We start from the raw sequence: 21,432 nt of genomic DNA, 5'->3' as shown, positions 1-21,432 counted from the left end.
TTAATTGAGACAACAGGGATTGAGGTGCAGGCAACTATAGGGTGGTCCAGATCTAATTACAGTATGCAATTTTCATTACGCTATAACTTATTAAGTTTATTACATAAAGAATTCACAGCACCTTCCCTGCATATAGAGATTTCACTTAAAATTCTTTTATTTGCCGATAGATGGCAGCACTTGCCCAGTATTCCAAAATGGCGGGGAGACGGTTGTCAGTCGAACAGTTGCATAATTAGATCTGGACCACCCTGTATGTATAGAAAGATGCCCTTGTGCAAAACACACAGTATTGTACTTAATGCATTGGGCACTGCACCCTTTTCCTATTTAATCAAAGAACATTAGGAACCATTAGTAATGCAGCAGGAACCCCCTGGCCATTAGGTGGAAGCAGGTAGCCTAGTTATACAAATGCAGCTTCCTGCCACTCATTATAATGGAAAATTAACCTAGGGTTTGCCTGGACCATGATTAGGAGCGTAGGTTCAGGACATCATGGACACCTGGGGCACCTATAACAAGTATTAAAAGTAAAGCTCCAGGGGTTCCAGAGGCTAACGTTAACCCAGAAGTTATCTATGGGGTGATCCTGGAAACAACTGTTAGCCAGGGATTTACACTCATTCTGGACTGAAAACCTTTGAGTTTAGAGTTGAGAAGAAGAGGAGTGGCAAACAATTGACTGATATAAGGAACAGTGACCAGTGGTGAAGGTCCACAGGAAGGCAGTAGGATATTATTATTATTATTATTATTATTATTATTATTTTCTCATACTACTCCTTGTGTTCTTCTCTTCCATGTGTTATTTGTTTTATAATAATAATAAATACTATACACCCTTTTTTTCGGTATTATTGGGATCCTTTGCAGTTTTTGGTTTGGGAAGGGCTTATTTTGAGTCTGCATGTATACTTATTAGATTTTGTTGTCATTGTTGAGGAAATCATGTAAACCCATAGTTGAATAATTTTTAAAAATGCAATTAAAATTACCCAGTTAGTTTTATTGTTTTATTCCCACCCCCTTGCTAGTGTTGTTTATGAACAATTTGGAAGTTGGTAATTTTGAGATAAAATGTTCACTTATGAAGGTATAATGAAGAAAATATTTAAACAAATAACCCTGTTTATACAAAAAAAACAAACTAAAACTGACATGGGAGCAATGATTGGACAAGCTACCTTAATAGCAAATGACAAAGAGAAAGAATTGCTGCCTCATCATATCTACTCACAGTGCACATAAGAAGAATTAAATTTAAGATTATAAAATTTTAAAAAAAGAATATTCAGAAAAAAACTTGAAGTTTGTCCTCAGTGTACAACGAATAGCTGCTTTACATGTAGCATAGCAAAGGAGCAGTCAAGATCCCACAATAGATTAAATCATGTTCTTGAGGATGAAGTATGCGTCTTCCTTGCTAAGAAAAACACTTTATTGCAGTCTTCAAAAGAGAGCCACATTGTCTCAGCATCATTAAGTCAGTTGTTTAAAAAATGTCTCAGAACTAATAACTAATAGCTGGTTATTTATAAGTTACAGGCTTTCATTGAATTAGGTCTCATATTTGACTAATCAGTTTCACCCATTTTTAAATTACATTGCGGTGTTTTTTTACTTCAACTTATAGATTTCCTTTTCACATTGAAAATTGTTTAATTGGATTGTTTTGTTACCTGTGCTGAGTTTTTTATTTTCCTTAACCAAGAAGCACAGAAAATAATTTATCATCTCCATCAAAGAAAAGAACAGAAGCACCATCAACTACCAGTCACCCTGACTTCAGACAACCAAAGAAATTGTTAACAGGCTTTCTAAGTGACTCTTTCACTCCCAGTCCTTTTAATCTGCAAATAGAAGGAACCTGAAATCAACTTGTTTTTGTACAAGTCTGTCTTTTGCGCCAGAGTTCACCTGTCTTCAGAGAAGCACATGCCTTTTCCAGATAACTCCTATTTATCAGCTATTCTTCTTACATACTGTAATTTGTTGTAGTATAACAATTTCTATGTTCATCAGCTTCTTGTGTGTTGGATTTGCTTATTCAATATCTATAGTTGATGCTGATCATGCTACCTGAGGACTAGTTACTGATTTTGTTTAAATTCGACTGTAAGAGCCAATCCTAAAATAAATTAATGTTAAAATTCACATCAGTATTTGTGTTAATAGACAGAATATTAATATTATAATCTATATATATAATTCACTAAGGCAAGACAACCATGGAAAGCACGCCGGAAGGGGCGTGGATTCACTAAGCCGACAAGTGAGACACCTATGGCGCACGCAGGAAGGAGTCACACTCACCAACTCCAAGACCATTGGATACGACGACAACTCACAGAGCCACGCCCACCAACTCGGATGCGACGACACAGAAAAACCGGCGTCATTTATATTTGTGTGTCGTAGAGGTTACATGCAGCTCCGACCCATGTTGACTGTTCATAGAGGCATGTTTCTCGCGGAGGTGAATCGCCATATGCAGCGTGTAAAACTGTTTGCGAGGGGTATCCCATGGGATCCTTAAAACATTCCTTTACAACTGAGGTTAAAACACAATGAAGTGAGCAGTCTTTAAAAAACGAGTTTTTGGTTATGACTCACGACCACGTGCACCATAGCAAACTGTTTTACACGCTACATACAGCAATTCACATCTGCAACAAACATGCGTCTTCGTGGATTATATATAGAAAGGCAGCCAAAACCACACAGAGCAATGAAAAGTCTATGTGAGTTACAAGTGCATCTGGACTGTGCAAAGACGACAACGACTCGAGTGACGAGTTGGAGGTGGGCACATGAGCAGGCAGTGCATACTGGACAAGAAATCAGCAGACTAGAATAATGGAGGGAGCAAGTGGACGTCCTTCTCCTCTCCTCCCGTTCCACCCTCCGTGCCTGAGCGCCACACGGACGATTGTGTGTCGTAGAGGCCACATGTAGCGTAGGTCATGTTAATGCCATGTGCATGTCATGCACCTCCGAGCTACGTTGACTGTTCATAGAGGCATGTTTCTCGCGGAAGTGAATCACCATATGCAGCGTGTGAAACTGTTTGCGAGGGGTATCCCATGGGATCCTTAAAACAATCCTTTACAACTAAGGTTGAAGCACAATGAAGTAAGCAGTCTTTAAAAAAACGAGTTTTCGGTTACGACGCATGACTGCATGCACCACAGCAAACTGTTTTACATGCTACATACAGCTATTCGCATCCGCGACAAACATGCGTCTTCTTAGATGCTCCTGCAGGAACACGGAAGACATTTCCCTGCCCACCAACACTGCTTTTTCACCAGCCGGTGTATACCCTCGCTCACTAGGCGTTCACACTGCCTGCCCATTTGCCCGGACGCAAAAACTCACCGACCATCCAGTTAGTCCCTTTTGTCTGTGCTAAGAGTCTACATGCACGTCTGAGCCACGCGGCGTTTGTTATGCCGTGGGTTCACTATTGTGTTGTATTTTGCTCTCTCCAGAGTTCCATCTTTTCATTCACTTACTGTTGTATTCTCACACCAGCCCGTTTTAGACAACCGTGTCTATCCAGAAGTGTTTAGCATTCAATAAATAATTATGCATGAGATTGACCATGTGTCTACCCAGCGCAGAGAGGCATGGGTAAGCCGTTGAACCCCATTTGGGCTACAAACCATGGAATTCCCACTAAGTGCGACTCATACGCTCCCACTCATTACGTCCCTACCCTTAGTAAACACCCCCTTCCCACCTCGCTACTACCGTGGTCAGGTGTCTTGGTGGATTATATATAGAAAAGCAGCCAGAACCGCACAGAGCAGTGAGAAGTCTATGTGAGTCTCAGGTGCATCTGGACTGTGCAAAGATGACAATGACTCGAGTGACAAGTTGGAGGTGAGCACATGAGCAGCCAGTGCATACTAAACGAGAAATCAGCACACTAGCATGACGGAGGGAGCATTCCACCCTCCGCGCCTGAGCGTCAGACGGACGATTGTATGTTGGTTTGTTCCATGCATTGTTACAATGTTGCTTTTCTTGCTGATTTATTACATTACTGATTTTTCAAATGTTAATTTTCTCCCTGTGCTTAAAAATCATTAAAAAACCAGCCTGATTATGCGGCGTATGGTACGCCGTGGGTTGGCTAGTATTAAATATTATAGAATATTATAGTTACATAGGTAATGGAAAATTCTTTTAAAACCTATAAACTTCTTCTTTTTCTTTTGGCTGTTCCAGTTAGGGGTTGCCACAGTGGATCATCTTCTTCCATATCTTCCTGTCCTCTGCATCTTGTTCTGTTACGCCCATCACCTGCATGTCCTATCTCACCACATTCATAAACCTCCTCTTAGGCCTTCATCTTTTCCTGTTACCTGGCATCTCTGTCCTTAACATTCTTCTCCCAATATAATCAGTATTTCTCATCTGCACTGTCCAAACCAACACAATCTCACCACTCTGACTTTGTCTCCCAACCATCCAACTTGAGCTGACCTTCTAGTGTACTCATTTCTAATCCTGTCCATCCTCGTTATACCCAGTGCAAATCATAGCATTTTTAACTCTGCTACCTCCAGCTCTGTCTCCTGCTTTCTGGTCAGTGCCACTGTCTCCAACCCATATAACATAGCTGGTCTCACTACTGTTCTGTAGACCTTCCCTTTCACTCTTGCTGATACCCATCTGTCACAAATTACTCCTGACATTCTTCTCCACCCATTCCACCCTGCCTGCACTCTCTTTTTCACCTCTCTTTTCCACAATCCCCATTACTCTGTACTGTTGATCCCAAGTATTTAAACTCATCCACCTTGCCAACTACTCCTTGTATCTTCACCATTCCACTGACCACCCTCTCATTTACACACATGTATTCTGTCTTGTTCCTACTGACCTTCATTCCTCTCCTCGCCAGAGCATATCTCCACCTCTCCAGGGTCTCCTCAACCTGCTCTCTACTATCGCTACAGATCACAATGTAATCAGCAAACATCATAATCCACGGAGACTCCTGTCTAATTTCATCTGTCAACCTGTCCATCACCACTGCAAATAAGAAAGGGCTCTGAGGTCTGAGGCAATCCCTGATGTAATCCCATCTCCACAATGAATGCATCTGTCACTTCTACCGCAGATCTCACCACTGTCACACTTCCCCAATGCATATCCTGTACAACTCTTACATACTTCTCAGCCAATCCCAGCTACTTCATACAATAGCACAGCTCCTCTCGAGGCACCCTGTCATATGCTTTCTCCAGTTCCACAAAGACGCAATACAGCTCCTTCTGGCCTTCTCTATACTTCTCCATCAACACCCTCAGAGCAAACATTGCACCTGTGGCGCTCTTTCTTGGCATGAAACCATACTGCTGTTCACTAATCATCACCTCACTTTTTAACCTAGATTCCAGTACTATTTCCCATAACTTCATGCTGTGGCTCATCAATTTTATACCCCTGTAGTTACTACAGTCCTGCACATCCCTCGTATTCTTAAATACCGGCACCAGTACACTTCTTCTCCACTCCTCAGGCATCCTCTCACTTTCCAAGATTCCATTAAATAATCTGGTTAAAAACTCCACTGCCATCTCTCCTAAACATCTCCATGTTTCCACAGGTATGTCATCTGGCCTTTCCATTTTTCATCCCCTTCATAGCTGTCCTTACTTCCTTCTTGATAATCCATTGTACTTCCTGATCACTATCTCTACATCATCCAACCTTCTCTCTCTCTCGTTCTCTTCATTTATCCGCCTCTCAAAGTACTATTTCCATCTGCTCAACACACTCTCCTCACTTGTGAGTATGTTTCTTTTAACACCTATAAGATAACTTGTATTAAATACATCCGACAATGGGTGAAAGGTTGTGGAATCAACCCAACAACCTGCTTTAACAGAATGAATAAAATAAAACAAACTATGAAAATAAATTTCTGCTATTGCAGTTTCACTTGCTCTCTATTAAGTGCAGACTCACAGAGCTTCTTCTTGCTTTTGAATCGGATCCCTAAGTGAATGTCCATCAATGGCCACTGGGTGAATATATAGGTAGAGCCTTGGAAGAGGCAGAGTCTTTGGCAAGGAGTGGGGGCATGGTCAGAAGTCTTCTGTGACCAGAGTTTCTAGTAAAAACAAAGGGGTGATTATCCTGGAGTGGACTTGTTTGCTTTAGCAGAGCCATGAGGGTTTTCTGAAGTTCAAGCACACATGCATGACACTTTCAGTGGAACAATCTCAGCTGTATCTGTAATGCAACAGCTGAAAGAATTAGGGAGTTAGCTAGAAAATGGACTATTACTCAGATTACATAATTTGCTTGAGAGATAAAAATACAAAGGCATACAGTTCTCTGACTGAATGTCATGTTTATATACATTAATGCAAGCTGATAATGTGTAGAAACATAAAGAAACATAACTAAAATATGTAAGCCATAGGCAGAAATATCTTAGACAAGAGGTTTTCCCTTTTGTTGTGTATATTATCAGATTTCTCTTCATTTTGTGCGAACTGTTTTTGCTTTGAACTTCACTAAACTTTTCAAACAAAGATACTTGGATTGTATACGTGTCATATTCAATTCCTGAACCTTTCTATGATGCTGAAGCTGCAGAATTTTAGAAACTCTGAGCAATGGCAGACACACCAATTATTGTGGACACATTTTTCCTTTATTCTTTGTTTTATTGTACAGTATAAATCTTGATAAATTTATTTTGCACTACTTTCATAACAGATGTTTACTTTTTATAACCTCAGATTATTTTTTTGCTCAGGCAGACATTCCACACAGGTCCACTCATTTTGCTGGTTCAGGCCATGGGGTTCACATGATGTATTGCAGAGGGTGTGGTTTCTTCTTTCTAAAACTTAATTCTTTTCTCATTAGTACTAGTAGTAAAAGACTTGAGTACATCTTCCTTAGAATTTTTTGACAATGACTTCTGATTAACATTTCTAATTTTGGTTTGATTTAGCTCCTGTTTGTTTTCCTGGTTTCTGAACTGTCATTTCATTTTGTTCCTGTTGTTTCCTTTCCATACTCACCTTCCTCTGTATTGCCTCCTAACAATCTAATTATCATAACTAGAGTTTCCCAAATAAATGTTGTTTAATAAGATTCATGACTAAATATGTTTTCATACTTACGTGTACAGAAATTAAGGGATCTACAATGTAGATTCAGAAATATTTTAAAGTCTTTGCATTTTCATGTGCATTTACTTTACATTTACCACACAGGCCCTCCCAACCATTATTTTAGTTTGACACATGCAGGCTGCATTGTGCTAGGAAGTGGCTAGAGCTCCACAATAACCTGACTTTCTGCCATTCACCTATCTCACCCATCACTTTCTGTTGCTTAGAAATTCATGATATATAACAATGACAAAGTTGAGCTTGGAATGTGACATCATATGCAAAATGCATACTGAAATTATAAAATATATTCATGCTTCTAAGATAACAATACACAGTACAAATGATGATCATGGGACGCTTTGGTTCATTATTATTTTGATACTATAGCTTTGAGATATGCATGCCTGGTACAAAACTGCTACAACTAAAGCACCTATAATATCTGTCCTTTTTTGAATGTCAGTGTATTCCAATATTGCACTTGTATTTGTAGCCCTGGGACTGCCTCACAAATGAAGCATGACTGACAATACAACCTATGAGGCATCGTACTTAAAAGCCTCAATGGCATAATACAGTTAGGAAATGAGCATGTTGCAGTGAATGATGCAATGCCATTGCCAATCTGCCATGAAAAGTGACAGAAGCTGCCTAGACATAGCAGGGCCAATCAGCATGAAATGATAAACTGGAGTCAGGGATGGAAATGACCTGCAGCACAGTGATACAAACCTGTTTCACTATGCTATACCTTAACCATCTGTCTGTCCATTGAATTTGCCTTGTATTAATGTTTCTGTTTTAATACTTCTGTTGATGTAGTGCCACTAGAGAATTAACCTGAGGGAACAAATCAGACAAAGATTTATCTTATAAACTGTGTGGCATCAAATCACTGTTCATATGTAGTTTGCATGTTCTCTCCCATAAAGACATAGACTTTAGCCTAACTGGTAGCTCCAAGCTGGCCAGAGTGTGAGTATAGGTGTGAGTGTTGCTGTTCAGTGCTGTTAGAACAGGTTCCAGCCCCTTGCCACTGAAATTGGATTAAGCTGGCTTGAGAATATGACATGGTTTATCTTATAAAACTGTGACAGCCTCAAATCTGTGTGCTATTGGCAGATGTTATATACTTCTTTAAAAGTAAAAAAAAAAAAAAGTATCATTTTCTCAAACTGTTGCTTCTTTTTTGTTTTATGTAACCTTCTCTGTTTTAGAGCTAAGGGTGACTGTGTTTATTTAGCCACAGCAACTTACAGCCTTTTATAGTCTTAATCCATCTGTGAGCTGTGCGGTATTAATTAGCTTTTTTCACTATACAGTAATTAAACACAGCACATGCATCTGACCGAACTGTGATAAGTAGTACATAAAATAAGGGATGAAGAACTGGGAAAAAATAAAAATGAAATATTCTTTAATGGCAAGACAGTTATATACAGTACTGTAGACAGAGAAAGACTTGCAGCCAGAAATTATAGGAAGCTATACAGACCATTTATTTTTTGCCCTATTTAAGTGTGCATGAGGTATGCAGACAATATTATCTGAAGGCAGAAATGAAACTTGTATGGAGTGTCAGTCATTTGTTGGGTGCACTTCATAGCTCAACCATAAGGGTTGCCAATCAACCAAAGACAGAATAATTGGGGATATGTGAGGAAAACTTCAACAGTAAAAGAAAAATCTTTACATACATTGACCAAGTTATAACTATTTCATGCATGCGTGTCTGGAGGTCCCCAAACAAGTATGACCGAGGTAAGCAATAAAACTGTCTCTAACAGTATCCTATACTTTTTCCACAGCCCAGAGAAGATGGCCAGTGATGGCACTCCTGCCCTGTTCTGATATCTGGAGCAAGCCCCACCCCTTCTGGCTGATCCATCATATAAATCGATGGCAAAGAAAGGTGGCATCTTTATGCCGACTAAGACCTGAGTCCACTAAGAGCCAGAGATGCTTACAAAAGAAAGCAGAGCAAGGGGATAATCCAGATTGTCTGAACTTATGTCAGTGTGTTTAAGTTGTGCATTTAAGCACTTATTTTCTTTTTCTTTTTTGGTTCGATTAAATGGGGTACTCCAACACTTCTCCCTGCTTGCGACCAGTCACACTAGAAATAGTCAAAATTGTTATTTTTATTCTGTATACAAGTGGTTTAGTTGTGAAATGGCAATATAAATAATGCAAACAATGGAATTCTTTATTTTGGGATATTTCTATACATATTTCAAATGCTTTTCTTTTTTGGAATAATGCAGTACTTGAAGTGGGTATACTTATGTACCCTATATAAGCAAGAGCTTTGAGCCACATGATCCGCTATCACTTAATCAAAGAGTGGGGTTGGAGGAGGTTGTCCCCTTTAAAGCCACAAGCAGTGTGATACACTGACCTTCATTCAAAGATCGGAGGGTTTGAATATGTGTGATTGGAACCGGTACACTTGAAAACACTGCTGGTACGCACCAAACACTGCCAGTATGCAACTGCTATAACTTTTGAAGTGCCAGTACTCTGTACTGAGCATACTGGCCCACTTCAAGCCCTGGAATAATGGCAAATCCCTGGCTTCAACCCCAGTGCACAAACATCAGAAATTCATGACGGTGCAATTCTGTGCTTTGAACTTACAATATGAAATTTTAATGAGTTAACATTCTCAAACCTACTTAATCTAGTTCAGGGTCAAAGGGATCAGAGCCTAATTTTTTTCTTAGTTATTACGACAAAAACTTAATTTATTTAATATTTAAATAATATTGTGGAATCCATCTAAAATAACTCACACATCCACCAGTTATTTTTTATGAAGTCATTATTCTAGTAACTATCCTGCCAGTAATAGCTGCAGGGCAGCAATTAGCCCAGTATAATTTGCAGAGCTCACACATATATACTCACACAAGTATAGAGTCCAACTACCTCTACGTAATACACATGCTGGCCAGAAATCAAACTATTGTGTCAGTCCGGCCCAGTAAGTCATTGCACTGGCCTCTTTCAAGAAAAAAACATTACATAATTTCAGCAAACAGACATCTCTGAATTCAGCTGTCTTTCACTTTTATGCTTGCTTAAAAAAATGGGATAATAAAACAAACACCAAAAAGAAACATGATTGTCCTTATGCCTTTATGCTTCTGGCACATGATGCCAGACTGTTCCTGTTACACATTTTATTAGAATTCCAACTGATTGATTATAGAGACAGAAATATAGTACATTATACATGATTCCTGTACTTTCCCATCCCTCCTGAAATTATATCCTGGCTATGCCCTTGCTTATGATCACTAAATTGTTAAACATTTGAATACTGGCATAGGTGTTCAGGATCAATTTCAAACCATGAACTTGTTTCCTATGTTGCTTGGTAGCAGGATGTGATCCTTTGGTAAAATTTGGTGGCATAAAAGAACTGTCTGTCTTCACATGTATGTAATAATGACAACCACCTTGCTTGGCTTGTGTTAGATTAAAACAATTTACCTACAGTTTCCTCTGCTAATAATTACAGTGAAATGAAATACAAATTCTGAGTCTGCTTCCAGTCTACATGGTGTGGTGTAAGATTCAGAAATTAGTCCTCTCTTATTTGAGATCTGACTTGGTATGAGTGTGGGTGTGTCATGCACAAACTCTTAGGGGGGCTTGTGTCCCCACCTGGGTGTTTTCCTGTTTTGTGTCCAATCACCTCAGGATAGGCTTCATCTCCAGACAACCCTATAATTGAATTAGGAGGGATGAACTCAAAATACACCTTCTGTAAAAGCACACCACAAGAAAATTTTATGTGTTATTAAACACACTTTATACCTAACATTCTGTATGAAGAAAGTATACTGCACAAAAAAATTAAGGGAACACTTAAATCACATATCTGATCTTGATGAACAAAATATCCAAGTGGAAAATCTTTACTGAGCAATACTGTATAATTCATTGAGAACCAAATGATGTACGTAACAATGGAAATAGTCAATGGAAATCAAAATCACCAACCTACTGAGGGCTGGATTCGACATCACACTGAAAATCAAAGTCAAAAATTAATATTACAGACTGGTCCAATTTTTGTGTACCACATGCCTATATGCAATTTCAACAATGTCTGGGCATTCTCCTGATCAGAAGGTGAATGGTGTCCTGGGGGATATCCTCCCTGACCTGGTTCAAGGCATCAGTGAGCTCCTGAACAGTCTGTGGTACTACTTGGCCTTGTTGCATGCATTGATACATAATGTTCCAGAGGTTCTCAGTTGGAATCAAGTAGGGACCATGTGGGCCAGTCAATGGTATTAATGCTTTTGTCATCCAGGAACTGTCTACACACAGGCATTGTCCTGCACCAGGAGGAACCAGGGTCCACTGCACCAGCATAAGTTCTGACAATGATCCAAGGATTTCATCCTGGTGCCCAACAGCTGTCAGAGTACTGTTGCATAGCATTTGGAAGTATGTGCGACCCTCCAAGGATATGCCTCTCCAGACCATCACTGCCCCACCACCAAAATGGTCATGCTGAATGATATTGCAGGCTGCATAACATTCACCACAATGTTTCCAGACTCTTTCACACCTGTCACATGCTCATTGTGAACTTGCTTTCATCTGTGAAGAGAACAGGGTGTCAATGGTGGAGTTGCCATTTGTGGTATTCTCTGGTAAATGCCAATCGAGCTGCATGGTGATGGGCTGTGAGCACAGGTCCCACTAGAGGGCATCATGCCCTCATACATTCCTCATGGAGTCTGTTTCTGAGAGTTTGGTCAGAAACATGCACACCATTAGCCAGCTAGAGATCATTTTGTAGGGCTCCTCCTATTCCTCCATGCACAAAGGAGCAGATACCAGTCCTGCTGCTGGGTTGATTCTCTTCAATGGCCCTGTCCAACTTTCCTCGTGTAACCAGTCTCCTTGTCCCCTCCATGCTCTTGAGACTGTACTGGGAGATACAAAAAACCTTTTTGTGACTACATGTATGGATTTGCCATCCTGGAGGAGCTGGATGACCTTTGCAACCTAAATCAGCTGCAGGTACTGCCTCATACTACCAGTGACAAGGACACTAGCAAAATGCAAAACTAGAAAAGAATCAGACAGGAAGGATAAGGAGAGAACAATTGTCTGTGTCCACCACCTGCAAAACCATTCACTTTTTGGGGGTTGTCTTGCTGTTGCCTCTCCAGTGCACCTGTTGCCACTTTCATTTGCACCAAAGCAGGTGAAGCTGATTTACAATTGGTTATGTTTCATAACTGGACAGACTGATAACCCTGAAGCTTAATTTATTTGGTGTTAGACTGTGATGATTAAGTGCTCTGGTAATTTTTTTTAGCAGTGTATATGATTAGATAAGCTTTTCTGTCTTTATCTTTCCACCATATAGTGAAATATCAATTATTTCACAAAAAGGTGTATTATACCTAAAATAATTAAAAATGAAATAAAACATCTAAGAAATGTACAGTTCTTAACATCTACTATGCAAATGCTAGTGCAAATATAGCTGTATAAATGAAAATTACATTTAATCCTTTACTAATATAATTTTTGACCATTCACATTCATCTATTGATTTACAGTATTTAATGATTTTCTGATTAAGGCTGCTTTTAAAATAAATAATGTGATACACATTTATATTTATTTTTTTCATTTGTGTAGAAACTGGTGTGCATATGTCCACACAAGGCTATCTCCTACAGCGGTGGTAGACAATGTGGAATCTTATGTGTCTGTGTCCACTCAGCCATGTGACTGGAACGTTGGAGGGTGTCCTGTGAGGTAAGACTTAAAGTTGCACTTATTATTCAATTGAATTAAATTTCCTAAGTTTATTCTTGGTTTTGAGTGACCCAAAACTTGTAAACTGCAATGTCAGTGTTCTCAGACATATCCACTTAGGAGGTAAGCCTTTTGCACCAGTATGTCTCTTCAAGAAAAGCCAAACCACTGGACTGTAGCACAGCATGTTCTCACTTAAAGCACAGCTAGCAGAGCAGACTTTGGTTAAAATAGTCAAAATGAAAGCAGACATGTTGAAAAAGGCTGATTTAAGGTGTTTTTAATTAACAACTATAAGAAGATTACAAAATTCAAAAAGAGTCAAAATGGCTACAGAGTCCAAAGAGCAGACAGAGAATCATAGAACTGGATTGTATAATTGCTATAAAAACCCAACAGTAAATGGGAATATCTAATAATATTGGAGAATATTAAAAAGTACAAAACTAGGAAATAAATACAGGCCATTATAAGGCAAAAATTGTGCTTGAAAGGGTAACGCACAATGCTCAAGCAAGGCAACCATCTGAGCTCTCTCTTTATACGACCCCTGCAACAGACAGAAACAGTAGGAGCTAAGAGCAACATCAGAGCCCCAGCCAATCCCTGAAATAAAGGAAAGCCTAGCAGCAGGGGCCCTGTCCATTCATGACCAGTTACATAATCACACTACCTTGCTTGAATGTATGTGTGTATGAATGTATATAGAATAATTTAAATATTTGCTACCTTTTGCCTTATTGGAACCTTCTGCACCTTTACTCAGTATTTGCATGTGTGTCTTTTAACTGGCACTCCATTTCCCATAATGCCTGTCATTATTTATGAGGCACGTTTCTCACCTCCTGTCTGATTTTATACTTGCCATCTTTGAAGATGACTTTCTCAGCATGTCTCCTACACCTTTACTCCTCCTCGTGCATCTCAAACATGTCATCTTTCGTTGTGTCACCTAAGCCAAACTGACCAATCAAATTGCTCAGAGCGACTGGACACACAGACCTTAGTGTGATATTACAATGCACACAGTAGATATGTATTCCTGTTTTTTTTTTCACACAGAAAACTGTACATCCTATACATGGAACATGTTTCCTAATAGTCTAGCTGAGAATGATGGAGTTGTTGAAACTTTACATTTTTTATATGTTATACTAATGGGTAATTGATGGGCTATGTTGTACTAACAAAAATGTACAAAAGTTTTTCTGCATTGTACGTGGCACTGGAAAGCAAAAAAAAAAAAACATCCATCCATCTGTTTTCTTAACCCTTTTTGCCCAGGACAGGATTACTCGGAACACCATCAGACAGAAGTCAACCCTGACTGGGATGCCAGTCCTTTCTGCAGAGACCACCTAAGCACACATCCACAATTATTCACTTTGGGCCAATTAACAAAGCAAGTGCATCTTGTTCTGGAAATCCACAAAAAAAAACCTGAGTGTTAAAATTTATAAAAAAAAAAAAACTTGTCTGGGTAAATATTCCTAATAGAATGAACATATCACAATGCATATGACATAATCAGACCTGTCCAAACAATTGATCCAAAGGTCCTTCAGAGCAGCAGTGAATGTGGATATTCACTACAACAGATTTTTAATCCTGTATTATTTTTATTTAGATATGCTGCTTCTTGTTTATATCTGGCTGTGTTAAAAATTGCTATCAGTATACGTGTAACTTTTTATGGCGAGCACCTCCATCTGCACAAAGGGTCAAGTTAGCTGTGTGTCTGTCGGCTATCTTGCTCTCTGACAATCCTTGTTAAAATTTTTGCTGATTAAAAAACGGAAGTAAAGATGTTAAAATTCATAACAGCAAGTGAATTAAAATGAATCAAAACTAATGAAACTGATTTGACTCCTGTGCACTGAAAGTCATAATAGAAATATACATTTTCCTGAATTTCAAACAGAATTGAAATGACACTGCAATTGACTGTAGATATTGTGTGCACAGAGCTGAGAGTAAAATAATTTCAGATAGGATGCACAGTAAAAAAAGCATTATTGGGTGGCAAGACATGTAGCCACTGCAAACTTCCACAGCCAGAGTTTAACCATAATATCTTTTGTAAAGTGTTTTGTGCAGTTCTTTTTAATTCTGTATTTTGTATTCGTCTTTTTGACACTAGGTGGCACTGATTACCTAAAGAAAATCCCACCTGCAATATTTGTTAAAATCACTTAACAAAATCAGCCTGCATGAGTTAAAAGGAAGACAAGATATAAATAAAATGGTACTGCCTAATAATTGGGGTTTTCCTGTAAAAACTGAAGAATAGATTAAAAAAATGTAATGAAGTGTGAATAAGTTAGCCTTAAAATGGTTGTTATATAGGATTTGTTAATATAACATTCACAGACTTGTCCAGCTCAGGTTCAGGTCATCACAGAGCCCACTCACATTTACAGGGTCCATTTGGAATTGTCAATTAACCAATAAATCTTTAAGGGTACAAGGGAAAACTCTCACTAACTGAAGGAGATCATGCAGCCTCCACACAGGCAACAGCAATTTAAGCAATTTCAGTATATTCAGTCTTTAAGACAGCAGCTCTACCAATGTTCTACCCTGTATTGTATGTTCAGCACCTACTATTTCAATGTAATTTTTTTGATAGAATGATAGAAAAATGTCAGTGATTTTTTTATGTACTAATGTCAGAAATTAAAGAAATTTCGATTTTTCAGTTCTATGTCATTCCCATTAAAGTAATTAAAAGATACATTAATGAGAAGATCCTTTTTCTGACTACAGTAGTTTTCTTCCCACATCACAAAAAGGGCATTTTAGATCAACTGAGTCCAGTATGAGAGTATGTGGATATGTGCATGAGGGTGACATATGTTGGACTGTAGCTCTGTCCATGGCTGTTTCCTACTTTGGGTCTAGTATAACTAGGATAGATATCAGATCTTTGAACTAGAAAAGTGGTTTAAAAATGGATGGATGTCTAATGGCAAGAGCAAATCAAGCTCTTCAAATCACATAAGTCATACAGCTGTAGCCTTATAGACAGTCAGAATTGGTTATTCAGGTGTAAGCACAGAGTGAACCTAACTTTAAGTTTCCATTATTCTAGTGTAAGTTTTATTGAACATAATAAAAAAAAAATGATTAAAATCTATGTGTTCAACTGTTTTTTGTATTTTAATTGTTTCTGCTGGTTAGAAATTTTTGTATTTTCTTGTAAATGTCCACATGCCATGTACATTTTCAGATGTAAAGTTTATTTACTGCAAACTTACTGATTTTGATACTTTCAGATACCAGTTAATACGTCGCCCAACGTACAGAGTGAAGCACAAAATAGTTACATCATTAGAGTGGAAATGTTGTCCTGGATTCAGTGGAGTTAAGTGTGAACCGAAAAGTGAGTAAAACCAGCACACAATGCGTGTTGATGTGCTTTCTGTTATTTGACATCAGCAATGCTGTGTAGTGGTGTGGTACTGATGTATAGAACTTCCTTTTATTTAAAAAAATAAGAAGTGGGTAAAATATGACTAAATACATTTCTGGCCATAGAAGCAGCAAAGATTAGCCAGTCAATGTGGTCCAGTATTGTTTAATGGCAAGAAATAGTTCACTTGATCAGGACTGGGGTGGCCAGTGGACAATGCAACTCTTTTGATTCTTAGTCTTTAAGCAAGTGAAATTGGCTTCTGGTGTTGCACTTTGCTCCTCGGTGCCATACAGACAGTATACATTTCGTATTTAATTACTTTTTATCGGCAGGGGTCCTGAGGGCTTCTTTGTTGTATTGTTAAATATTTATTAATATTAATTATGACAGTTCTTTAAATTTTCTTCTCAGTCTAGTTGGGACTGTCAATTTGTGTACATTAGTTTGACCAAAAGGATATTTTGTACTTTTTTATTTTTATTGCTGATTATCAATAAAGAATTAATCACTAAAAAAGTTATAGAATGAAAATGTGTGCAATCAAGTCAGTATCAGTGTGTTACAAAGTTACTTCTTAGGAAATGAAGTGTACCAGTATCTGCACTTTAGCCTGGCCATTTGTTCTAGACTTCCACAGTATGTGCTTACTAGATTTGTTTAAAATGTAATTCACCCTTATGATCCACTTGCCCTAGGAGAACAGATAAATAACATAATAATTTAAAATTCCTAAACTCACTTAATGTAATTCAGGGTTATGGAGGTCCACAACATTTCCCAGCAGGTGCAAAGCAGGGACTAATGCTGGATAGAGCAACAGTCAATCAGTCAAGCTAAGCTGGGAGGTAGGAGGGCGAAGTGTCTGGGCGAGGAGGAAAGAGAATAGTGTTGTTGTGGTTGATTTATTTGTGGTTTATGAGTGTAGAGTGGAGGGTGCTTTGTGCACTGTATAATAATAAAAATAATAGTTATTATACTTTCACCTGGTGTTCAGAGTGGTACCTGAGGGTGTTAGAGGTGGACCATGCCTCTATCTGCTACAAAGGTTAGTTTGTTTTTCTGTGGAGTCTCACAGGACCTCACTCTCCCAGAATACTAACCTTCTCTTGAATCTCTCTTTTTTGTGATCAAGTGTTTATTGAGAACAAATCAAATACAGCTACATAATAACAATATTCTAATAAAACAATATTTACAAGATTATATAAAAATAAAAAACTCTATTGCCCTGAACCCCCCTTTCATATCAAGGCATTATTGTATGAGGATGGATCTGCCTGATCTGACTGAGGAGAAGAGAAGAGGTGACACCAGCCTAAGAAACCCTACATCCCATGGGACACAGGTTAATTTATCAATGTTGTGATCAAATAGTTGGTTTTGTACTATATTTGCTGTAAGAGGAGAATGGGCATCCCAGCCGAGAAGAAGATTTATTACCTGGATGGGAGGAATGACGAATGGATTAGCTGGGAGGTCAGAGAGGAATGACAAGTGGATTGGCTGACTGGACAAAAAGATAACTTTGTGCACAGCCTGTATAAAATAATGGATGGACTAGCAAAATTCAGTATTTGGGAGCAGTTCCATCCCCCAAACGGCAGGTGGCAGTAATCCCCCTGGGGTGCTTGGGAGTTGAAGTCCGGAAGTACAGCCCTATCGGGGTTTCCCAAGTGTTGATAGAAGTGCTTCCAGGGAGACACAGTAAAGCACTGGAAGCATTCCCAGGTCCACTTTAAAAAGGAGCCCACTGCCTTACATCAATGAGTCAGAGTCGGAAGGCAACACTCAATGGAGGATGAAGGGAGGAAAGAATTTAATTTAAATAGCAAGTGTGGCTGTTTGTTGGAAAGGTGATCATTGGAAGGTGCTTTGGAAGAATATACAGGTAAAATTCTGCAGTGATGCTCCTTCAAGAAACATTCCTATTAATGTGGCGCTCATTCAAGAAAATGTGATGTTTTAAAACTCTCTTGGGACCTCCTTCAACTAGACAGCAAGCATCCCGAAGTGTGATCTCTGCGTCTGTGGAAGACAGTTTATCAGTTGCCGGGGCAACAGCAGACTCACAGCTATGCTGCATGTTTCCAGCAAAGCAAACAGAAAAGATCTCAATGGGTGATGCAAGGTACATTGTAAATGCAGATAACAGGATTACTTGGTGACTGACCTGGCCACGACCCTGCCTGACTGCTGTGTCTGTATATAGCAGAGTGGCAGATCACGCTACAATAAATAACTGTGCCGTTCCTGTTTCAAGCTGAATAAAGCTGGTTTTGCTAAAGTACTGAGACTAAGCCTCATGTTTTAGGATGCAAGACAGGGACTTATAGCGTGATTCCGATCTTGTATGACTTGCTTCTGTGGCGCTTCATTGCAGCGCTGTGAGCCTGCTGTTGCCCTGCCCCAGCAACAGACAAACAATCTTCCACAGACGTTGCAATTGCGCTTCGGGATGCACTTCAACATGTTGTTCCATTGGGTGGGAAGTGGGGGGATCCCAAAAGTGTCCAGAAACCTCACAATATGAAGAAGAAGAAAATGATGATTCGGCTTCTGATTGATAACTGTGCTGTACACAACATGCTTCCACATTTAGATAATGTTCACGTTGAATTCCTCCCACCCAATTGCACAGCAGTGCTTCAGCCATTGGATTTGGGCACCATTCACACCCTGAAAGTGTATTATGGCAAGGTAATGCTGAGAAAAATTCTCATCAGCATAACTTGTAAGCAGGAGGAGATTAAAATTAACGCGAAAGAAGCTATTGAAATGACTGCAAACGCCTGGACGCAAGTTAAAGGAAGCACTATAGTAACAAATACAGAATCTCATTACAATGAAATTTTCGTTAAAACAAAATATTTTTTTGGTTCCTGGGAGTTCGCTGTAATGAAATTTTATCTGCATGTGTTTTATTTTATTCTAAAAACATGTTGTGTCTTGGGTTTGGGGTTCATTGGCACACCCTTGTGGACATACTGTCAAAATTATATCATTTGGAACCACTGATCCCAGATGTCTAATTAGTCCAGGCAGCACAGAGCTCTGATTACATCAAACTAAGAAAAAATGCCTTCAAGCCTTGAGAAAATTGAAAGTGTGGTGATTTCCAGGGAAAATAGCTTTTGTTGCCTATAATATGGGGACAGGGGGTTAAGTTATAGTATCAAAAATATTTAAGGCAATAGAAGTATATCCATGGAAAAGACAGAATACATAAAGGTAGCAACAACAGACCAAATAAGGCATTCCCAAAACCTAAGGAGTGAGGTTCCCAGAGCCACAGTTTGACACAGAAAGCAAAAAGTATTTGAGGTCAGCCCCATAGCAATTCATCTTTTAGGGGACATGTATAGCCTGTACTTATTTGATTAGGTTATTTTGAAGATTGGGGTTACTGGACAGACTGAATGGGCAGCTTAGAATGAGAGGCTTTACTCAGTCTGGCATAGTGAGCTGCTACTGGTCTTGGATGTAAGGACACTGGGTTGTAAATATTAACAATGGGGTGTAAGGGGAGTGGTCATAAAAGTGATATATTACAGGCTTTAATGACTGGCCTTAAATGGAGGTAAAACAAAAAAAAATATGAAGAGAAAAGAATAGTATAACTTAGACTTGGTGCCTGAAATATCTCCATGGACATAGATTTCTTGATCCAGCTATGCTGGAAAAATATGCCTAGGTATATATAGGTATAACACATACGTCCAGGTTTGTAAAAATTGAGTATTCTGGTGCCTAGTGCTTCTTCACTTTAAGCAAAATAGCCAAATATTCAATTTATAAGGTATCTTCAGTCACTCTGTCAGTTATAATTTACTTTACATTTAGTTTTATCAATAAATGATATATCAAAACACTAGTTTAACACACAATATTAAAAAATGCATTAATATTCAGTGAGTATCCAATCAAACAACCATGCTTCCACTTAATCAGCATATCCAATTTGAAAAATAGCCTTGGTTAAGGAAAGCTAGAAATGAATGTGACAGCACTTTGCACAACATGAAAGACTGCCATGAAAGAGACAGAAATCAATTGCAAGGTACACTACAACACCCAAACATAACTCAAAGAACATCGATCAATATGATCATATACAGTATCAAGTTCAATTTAATTTAGTTCATTTTATATTTGTTATTTATTGTCAAATGATCCTTGCTGCTACATTTTGAACTTAATGTAAAGTTGTAAATTAACCATTTAAACAACTTTACCATAAAGCACAACAATACTGAATTCTGCTGGAAATCAATGAATGAACTAACATTTCAGAGACCCTCAAGCTTAGGATCACACTTTTGCAACATTTTATGGTAGAGAAAGGCTTTATAAAGAGCATAAATGTGATGCCTGAACAGCAAATTCTTATCAGAGGTATAATGGCAAATTTTTGGATAGATTCAGATAAACTAAAAATCAAAATTTTTCAATAAGAAAAACTTTCATTGAATTGGAAATTTAGATGCTACAGAAATAAAGCAAACATAATCTTAATCATTTTTTCTAAACATGGCTGAAACCTATCATGCATCCTTTATTTCTTGGAAAATGGAATTAGAAAAAAGAACAAAACAAAATTACTTCACACTTTACCAGCATGTCATATTAACTATTAATTTAATTAACAATTTAATAGATGGATAGATAGATACTTTATTAATCCCAAGGGGAAATTCACATAATCCAGCAGCGGTATACTGATACAAATAAACAATATTAAATTAAATAGTAATAAAAATGAAAAAAATGAAAAAAATTTAAATAAAATTAATGTTAGCATTTACTCCCCCGGGTGGAATTGAAGAGTCGCATAGTGTGGGGGAGGAACGATCTCCTCAGTCTGTCAGTGGAGCAAGACCGTGACAAAAGTCCTTCACTGAAGCTACTCCTCTGCCTGGAGATGACACTGTTAAGTGGATGCAGTGGATTATTCATGATTGGCAGGAGTTTGCTTAGTGCCCATCGCTCTGCCACAGATGTTAAACTGTCCAACTTTAATCCTACAATAGAGCCTGCCTTCTTAACAAGTCTGTCCAGGTGTGAGGCATCTTTCAT

The 21,432-nt window shown here is 38.5% G+C and overlaps 1 protein-coding gene across 1 annotated transcript in view; it reads left to right on the top strand.

Moving 5' to 3' along the window:
- The window catches only part of LOC120527561 (multimerin-1-like), an 83,473-nt gene that overhangs the window by 10,335 nt on the left and 51,706 nt on the right, over positions 1-21,432 (top strand). Inside the window, exons 2-3 of the mRNA XM_039751127.1 lie at positions 12,825-12,944; positions 16,220-16,326. Of these exons, the coding sequence (XP_039607061.1) occupies positions 12,825-12,944; positions 16,220-16,326 (227 nt within the window). The remainder of the gene's footprint in view (positions 1-12,824; positions 12,945-16,219; positions 16,327-21,432) is intronic.

The sequence above is a fragment of the Polypterus senegalus genome, chromosome 4, assembly GCF_016835505.1.
Source record: "Polypterus senegalus isolate Bchr_013 chromosome 4, ASM1683550v1, whole genome shotgun sequence".
Lineage (NCBI taxonomy): Eukaryota > Metazoa > Chordata > Cladistia > Polypteriformes > Polypteridae > Polypterus > Polypterus senegalus.
The sequence above is the reverse complement of the archived record's forward strand: the minus strand, read 5'-3'. Positions and strand labels throughout refer to the sequence as shown.